Genomic DNA, 8,168 nt, shown 5'->3' with positions numbered 1-8,168 from the left:
CGGGGGCGGGGCCTTGTCTGGGCGCTCGGCGGGATGGGCGGGGAGCGAGGTGGGGTGTCGATGGCCTGGCAAGTGGCTCGCGGCTGGGAGGGGCGGGTCCGGAGGCGGGGCGAGCTCGGCGCGGGACGGGGACGGGGACGGGGACGGGGAGGGGCGGCACTCGGGGGCGCCGCTGCTTGGGCCGCAGCCTCCCTTCCCAGCCGGCGGCCGCGGGGCGCGCGTGGCGGAGGAGGTGCGGTTTGGCGGGAACGGGAGGGAGGCTTGCTAGAGCCCGCTATCCGGGCGGCGGGAACCGACCGGGGTCCGCCCCCAGCACGCCGAGCAGAGCTGGAGGTGGCGGGGTCCGGCGAGGCCGCGATGAAGCCGAGCGGCGAGGACCAGGCGGTGCCCGGTGGCGGCGATCCCTGGGAGGAGTGCTTCGAGGCGGCCGTGCAGCTGGCGCTGCGGGCGGGACAGGTGTGCGCGGTGGGGTCGGGACGGGGCGGGGCGGGGCCGGGTTGGCACGGTGGCCGCGCATCACGCCCACTCGGAGCGCTCCGAGAGCGCAAGCCCAAGTCCAGCGGCCGCCGCCAGGAACCGACTCCCGCGTGCCCCGGCGTGCTGCCCACTGGCTGCGCGTGGGTGCCTGGGGTCGGCACGCCGCGATGCTCGCGCGTGATGCGGGGGGAGCGGGCCTGGCGTGTTTCTGGCATGCACTTTCCTCCTGCCCGGAGTACCACCCGCGGGGAAGGAGGGCGCGACGCATCGGCTTGAGGCCGTCGGATGGACAGCTGCTGGTGACTTGACTTTGGCGCTTGAGAGAATCAATTGGAATATAAAAGGCCCTCCGAGGCTAGGGCACCTCTGCTGTTGTGTTGTGAAGGACCTTGAATTGATCCAGCAGCTAGGTCGTGGGTGTCTTGGCCCGTAAGCCCAAGGCACGTGGAGATCTGGCTGGGTGGTGGAGGATTCCGCTTCTCGGGGCGTCCGGACTCCGACTGTGCCTGGGCTCGCAGCCTAAGGGTGGTGGAAACGGAGGCGGTTCAGAAGGAACTTGTTAGGCTGCCGGAAGGATGGAAATCTAGCCGCAGAACTGAAGCAAACCAGGCTAGGTTTGAAAATGCAGCTCCTCCCCGCCCCCATTTTTTGTGTTTGTTCCCTGAATGTTCGCTCCTTGGTCCCTTCAGCTCTAGGTGTGGCAGATAGGTAGGGGTTTCCCCCAGGGTGTCAGGACAGGCCTCGATTGAGTTAGGGCTTGCTCCATTTTGCTCCTTAAGGTATACGGTTGCCCTCTGGTGAGCTGAGGGACAAGAGAAGGAACGGTGAGAAGGATTGATTTATTACAGCCAAACAGTATTTTTCTTAGGTCTAGCTGAAAAGTACTGTGCATGAATTTAAAAAGTATTGCTGTAGTGGGATTGTAGCTCAAGCACAAAGCCCTAGGTTCCATCCCCAGCAAGGCCATTAAGAATAAATTCTCTAGGGCTGGAGAGATGGCTTAGCGGTTAAGAGCTTGCCTGTGAAGCCTAACGACCCCGGCTCGAGGCTCGGTTCCCCAGGTCCCACGTTAGCCAGATGCACAAGGGGGCGCACGCGTCTGGAGTTCGTTTACAGAGGCTGGAAGCCCTGGCGCGCCCATCCATTCTCTCTCTCTCCCTCTATCTGTCTTTCTCTCTGTGTCTGTTGCTCTCAAAAAAAAATTTTTTTTTTTTTAAAAAAGAATAAATTCTCTAAAACTTTAGCCTGTGCATTGCGTTGTGAAAGGAGGACCCATCCTTCTGGGACAGCTACTGAAGCTTGTAGCTCAGGACAAACAGAATTAGTAGGAACTCACAGCCCTCTTTCCCCATCTCCTCCATTGTCTTCCAGACAGCATCATCGGGGCGTTTGGAACTTTAAGAGTCCGCTATAAAACCTTTCTTGCGCCTTTGAGAAGCCAGTTTAGGATTTGGACCCTGCTAGGTAAAGGGTGATGAGTGAGGTGTGGGTTTCTGTGGTTTTCAAATGTAGATCTTTTGAGTATGTAGAGGCTTTTTTGGTTTTTGCTCTGCGGGGTGGAGGGGGGGGGTACTGTATGTGTCTGCTGTGGGGGTTGCTCCCTTGCGGTGGCTGGAGGGAAATGTGGGGTGTCCTGCTCCATCACTCTTCTGTTGGGTCTTGGTTGGAATAAGTCTTCTTCTACTAATGCTGGAGTTTTCTGGGCTCTGAAGATTGCTGATCTTTGCTCCCCTCTGGAACTGGGGTTACAGCCTTGTGGCCACTCCCAGCTACTGTGCTTGGGATTTTGATATTTTGGGGGGGGGTATTTTTAAGGTAGGGCGTCGCTGTAGCCCAGGCTGACCTGAAACTCACACTGTAGTTCCAGGCTGGCTTCGAACTCACAGCGATCCTCCTACCTCTGCCTCCCCAGTGCGCCCAGCCTAGCACCTTGCCGGGCTGTACTTGGATCTGGAGATTTAAACTCTGGTAGCCTCAGGCTCCCTCAGGTCCTCATGCTTGAGCAGGAATACACACTACACTGCTGAGCCACCTCTTCAGCCCAAGCATTTTGTTTTCAAAACAAAAATAGTTGTATTTATTTATAAGCAGAGGAAAGGGAGAGAGAAAGAAAATGTACACACAAGAGCCTCTAGCCACCGCAAACTCTAGATGCATGTGCCACTTTGTGCTTCTGGCTTTAAGTGAACACTAGGGAATCAAACCTGGGTTGTTGGGCTTTGCAGACAAGCACTTTAACAGCTGAGCCATCTCTCTAGCCCCTCCAAATAATTTTTATATTTTATTTTTATTTACTTATTTATTTGACAGAGAAAGAGGGAGGGAGAGATAGAATGGATGCGCCAGGGCCTCCAGCCACTGCAAACGAACTCCAGATGCGTGTGCCCCCTTATGCATCTTGCTAACGTGGGTCCTGGAGAATTGAACCTGGGTCCTTTGGCTTTGCAGGCAAACACCTTAACCGCTAAGCCATCCCTCCAGGTCCTAAATAAGTTTTATTATTCAACAAATATTCATGGAAAGCTTGCAGTATCACTGGCACAGTTCTTAAAAGCCCTATAAATTTGAACTTAAAAGAGTTTTATATTTTTGCAACTTGTCAACAACATAAATGCTTTTTTGTTTGTTTTTTTTATTTTATTTATTTATTTGAAAGAGAGAAGCAGATAATAGAGAATGGGTGCACCAGGGCCTCTAGCAACTGCAACCGAACTCCAGACACATATGCTACCTTGGGCATCTGGCTTACATGGGTCCTTGAGAATCGAACCCCTGTCCTTTGGCTTTGCAGGCAAGCACCTTAACCACTAAACCATCTCTCCAGCCCTTGTTTTTTTCAAACAGTAGATGAAATAGAGATTCTGCCATCTGGAGTCTGATCAGGAAGTCCTGGACTCTGGGCTCACTCTTGGAAATGAGGTGGCTTCCTCCCTGCCTGGCATTTGGGTGAGGGCATGGCTGAAAGAGACAGAAGCCATACAAGGTCATCATGACCTGTGTAAAGATCATAGGTGATGATCTACAGTAATGTGGGTGCTGGAGAAAACTGCCCTTAGCTAGGCAGCCCAGTTAGAGGGAGACATCGTAAGGGTGATCTTTTTGTGGGTCTCCTTTACCCCAAGGTTCCAAGTGCCCATCCTCCCACCTGAGCCAACGCTTTGTGGTCATATTGTAGGGTACTCTGACTTACTCCTGGGGGTGAGGGCCTGGCCCAAAACATAGGGCTTGCAAAGGTAAAGACCTTCCAAGAGATCAAACTCCAGTGTCCCTGCCCACTCAGGATTGGTTTCAGACCCTACCCCATCTCTTCTGCTGCATTCTGAGACGCCTTCTTGCCCCAAGGTCCCACCTGGCCTCCCTGCTCCCTCTGTCTTCTCTCTCCTTTGCATTCTGTCACCAATTTCTCAGCCTGATAAAACCATCCCTGCCCTTCTAGCCTTAGCCACCCATACACTTGCAGGAGCTTCTTTCCTGACTGGGGACCCACCCACCCAACTCTGCAAGTACAGAAACAGTGCCCATTGATGTGGACATCGCTCATCTTTCACGTGCAGTGCGGACAAAGCAGAGTGGGAAGGAAATGAAACAATAAGAAATAAGTTGAGGGCTGGAGAGATGGCTTAGTGGTTAAAGTGCTTGCCTGCGAAGCCTAACAACCTGGGGTTGATTCCCCAGTACCCAACTTAAAGCCAGATGCACAATGTGGCACATGCTTCTGGAGTTTGTTTGCAGTGGTTAGAGGCCCTGTGCACACCCATTCTATCTGCCTGTATCTCTCTCTCCAATAAATATGTTTTTTAAAAAAAGAAAGAAAGAAAGAAGTTGAAAGCCATTTTGGTGCCACATGGCTATGAGCCCAGCATTTAAGTGTGACCTGTACCTTAACGTTTATTCCTTAGCAGGTAGAGTTGGAGAAGCCCCTCCTGGGCTTCATCCGAGGAAAGACTGGTGGTGGTGTGCAAGTCCTGGTCTCCAAGGCTCTGAGATGGTCACTTGTTGACCCAGAGGAAGCTCTGCCTCCTAGGGATAGTGCTTGGGGCTGGAAGAAGGGGAGACTGAGATCATGTAGCCTTATTCTTCAGCGGGGTGCACCCAGGTTTCCTAGGGCCTGAAGCTTAAACAATATAGGCAGTCCTCTTTAGGAAAATACAGAGCCAGCACTTGGGAGGCAGAGGTAGGAGGATCGCCGTGAGTTCGAGGCCACCCTGAGACTACATAGTGAATTCCAGGTTAGCCTGGGCTAGAGTGAGATCCTGTCTCAAAAAAACAAGAAAAGGAAAGAAAAGAAAACTCAGAGTTAAGTGTGGTGGCACACGCCTTTAATCCCAGCACTCAGGAGGCCCAAGTAGGAGGATCACTGAGTTCAAGGCCATCCTGAGACTACATAGTGAATTCCAGGTCAATCTGAGCTCTAGAGAGACATCCACTTTGAAAAACAAAAACAACAAAAAGAAAGAAAGAAAGAAAAAGAAAGAAAGAAAGAAAGAAAGAAAGAAAGAAAGAAAGAAAGAAAGAAAGAAAGAGAGAAGGAAAGAGAAAGAAAGAAAGTACAGAATTGCTGATTAAAAAACAGCTACCACCATTTATTTAGAATAAGAACAGTCACAACTGTATGTTTTAAGGTACTAACAACTATTGCAAATGTCATGATACATAGAAATACCAGTTCTTTCGCTGCCTTTCTATCTGTAATATCTTTTGCATCTTTTGATTCAAACTCTTTATATCTTTGACAGTGATTGAGCAGGGGGGTGCAGTGGATCCAACCCAGGGCCTCTAGCATGCTGGGTCCATGTTCTGTCATGGACATATACCTGCAACCCGTATTTCTCCCTCCCTCCGGCTTCCCTTGCCTTCCTTCCTTTCCCTCCTTCCTTCCTTATCTCCCTCCCCCTCTTTCCCTCCTCCCTCCCTTTGTCCCTTTCTTCCTTCCTTGACTGGGTCTTGCTGTGGAGCCCAATCAAACCTCATGGTCTTCTTGGTCAGCTTCCCAAGTACCAGGGTTGCAGGGGTGTGCCGTCAAGCCAGGCTCATGGTGATATATATTTCTTTGGAGGAAACAAAAGTAAATCCGGCCTTGGGCTGGAGAGATGGCTTAGCGGTTCAGCGCTTGTCTGTGAAGCCTAAGGACCCCGGTTCGAGGCTCGGTTCCCCAGGTCCCACGTTAGCCAGATGCACAAGGGGGCGCACGCGCCTGGAGTTCATTTGCAGTGGCTGGAAGCCCTGGCGTGCCCATTCTCTCTCTCTCCCTCTATCTGTCTTTCTCTCTGTGTCTGTCGCTCTCAAATAAATAAAAATTAAAAAAAGAAAAGTAAATCCGGCCTTTCATATCACAAAGCTGATTAAAAGTTATTACTGATAGTTTAGAAAGTTGTTCCTGGTAGTGCCGTTTAACTTTTAGGGTTACCATCAAGCTAAGAACTTTCGTCAGTTTTCTTTCATGTTACTGTATTCTACACATGAGTTGCAATAAGGGGAAGAATTTTTCACAGGCTTTTCTTACAGCTGCATACAGTTGAAACTTTTGTTCTTTCCACGTGTGCGTACACATACACACACACACAAAAAAACAAACCACACATTAAGAAATTTATTCACTCAGCAATATTTGTTGAGCAATTCAGGAAGTTCAGCCTTTCCGCTGAATGTGATACGAGAATTTGGGGTGGAGTCCTGGGCGGGCCCCACCTATAACATTTATGGGGACCAGAGCCAGGCATCTGTTAAGCGAGAAGTTAGGGTGGGTTTGACTGGGTTGTGTGAAGAGGTGGTGAAAAAGGCTTGAAGGTTGGGGTGGCAGGGGGTTGGGTTGGGGTGTAGGATATGAGAGAAAGATACCAGGAGCACATCAAGGATTTGGGCCTGAAAAACTGGTTGAATACATTTGCTGTGTCCTGAGCTGGCAAAATGGCAGGAGGAGCCGGTTTGAGGTGCTCTGGGTCCTAGAAGCTTGTGGATTTCTAAGCGGAGGGGCTGAGTTCAAATCAGCATTCCAGGAGAGGAGAGGTGTGGATGTGGAGGCTGTGGCATGGAGAAGGTCTTTAGAACTGCAGTTGGAAGCCAGTGGGCTTGTCCACTCAGTCACCACAGCATGCCGCCACCTCGGGCTCCTACTTTTCTCCTTGGGAGATTCCCTGAATGCCCGGCTGTCGGGCCATGTCTCTGTGACCCCTTTCTCCAGAAAGACACCCTCCTCCCCTGCCTGGGCTGAGACACCTACCACCAAGGAAGTAAGGAGGCAGGTGGTGATGTCACCCCTTCCACAGGCTCCCCTAGTCTGCCTTCAGCCCTTGAGTCACTGTCCCCAAGCCTCCAGTTTCCGTTTACTCTGTGGGGCATGGTCAGCCTGTGAGCAGAAAAACAAAAACAAAAACTCCTTTGTCAATTTGTAATCTCTTCACCCACCCACTCACCCACCACCCTTTCCTAATGGGGGTTGAATCCCAGGACTTCCCACATGCTAAGCAAGTATACTACCGCTGAGCCACTTCTCCCAGCCATCATTTGTTGTTTGTTTTAATTCTTACTTGAGAGAGAGAGGGGGGAGGGAATGAATGAGAATGAGAATGTATGGACACACCAGGGGCTCTTACCACTGCAAACAAACTTTAAAGGCATGTGCCACTTTGTGCATCCGGCTTTACATGGATGCTGGGGAATGGAACCCAGGCTAGCAGACTTTGCAAGGAAGCACCTTTAACCACTGAGCCATCTTCCTGGCCCTGTTTTCTTTGGTTGGGGTTTTTGTTTTGTTTTGTTGGAGATAGAGTCTTGCTGTGTAGCCCCCTCTGGCCTGTTCTCCATATCTACATGCCTCTTGAGTGCTGGGCTCAAAGGCATGTGCTACCAAGCATGGCTTTCAATTTAGTAGTATTATTCCTTTTTGTTATTTCATGTTCTTTGTCCTTAGTTCTTTAAATTGTTGGGCTTGGGGCTGAAGAAATGGCTTAGTGGTTAAGGCACTTGACTGCAAAGCCTAAGGACCCAAGTTCGATTTCCCAGTACCCATATAAGCACAAGGTAGCATATACATCTGAAATTCATTTGCAGTGGCTAGAGGCCTTGGCATGCTCATTCTCTCTCTCTGCCTCTTTCTCTCTTGCAAATGAATAAACAAATAATTTTAAAAAATTTAAAATTGTTGAGTTTTTTTTCACATTTTTGTTAATTTTAAATCTGTTTTATTTTGGTTTTGGTTTTCTCCTGACAGACTCCTAGTTTATACTGACTGGCCAGAAATTTCATATCCTCCCCTCAGTATATTTCTCATACACATTTGCTAATAACAGCTGTCTGAGAATGATGGCAATGGGTGCCTTTTTCAAAGAGGGACTTGTACCGGTCATTGGTGCCTCAGCCTTTATTCCTTTGCAGGTGGAGAGTCTTAGAAGTCCTTCCAGGGTCTCACCTGAGGAGGGACAAGTAGCGTGTGAGTCCTTGTCTCTGAGGCCCTGATAATGGTCACTTGCTGACCCAAAAGAAGCTTGGCCTAGTATAGTAGTCTTTGAGGCTGGGAGCGGGGCCCACTGAAAGTTGCTAGTTAGTTCACTGCTTAGCGCCCTCGAGGCAGCACAAGAGCCCTGGGAACTGAAAGCGGCAGAAGGAAGTGAGTCCTGGTCCCATTCTCACTTCCCAGCCTCAGTTGACCTGACCCTTAAGGCTGGCCTGGCTTGCTGTTGCTTTCTGTTCTG

The 8,168-nt window shown here is 50.4% G+C and overlaps 1 protein-coding gene across 3 annotated transcripts in view; it reads left to right on the top strand.

Annotated features, from left to right (window-relative positions):
• Window positions 1-249: 249 nt before the first annotated feature.
• The window catches only part of Impa2 (inositol monophosphatase 2), a 54,832-nt gene continuing 46,913 nt past the window's right edge, over window positions 250-8,168 (top strand). For 2 of the 3 annotated variants that reach the window (XM_045142521.1, XM_045142520.1), the window contains exon 1: window positions 250-456. In XM_045142521.1, coding sequence (XP_044998456.1) covers window positions 358-456 — 99 coding nt within the window. In that variant the 5' untranslated portion in view covers window positions 250-357. The remainder of the gene's footprint in view (window positions 457-8,168) is intronic. The other variant, XM_004656832.3, reaches the window with a different exon arrangement.

Source organism: Jaculus jaculus, chromosome 2, assembly GCF_020740685.1.
Source record: "Jaculus jaculus isolate mJacJac1 chromosome 2, mJacJac1.mat.Y.cur, whole genome shotgun sequence".
Taxonomy (NCBI): domain Eukaryota; kingdom Metazoa; phylum Chordata; class Mammalia; order Rodentia; family Dipodidae; genus Jaculus; species Jaculus jaculus.
Note: the sequence above shows the minus strand (reverse complement) of the source record. Positions and strands in the feature narration are given on the sequence as shown.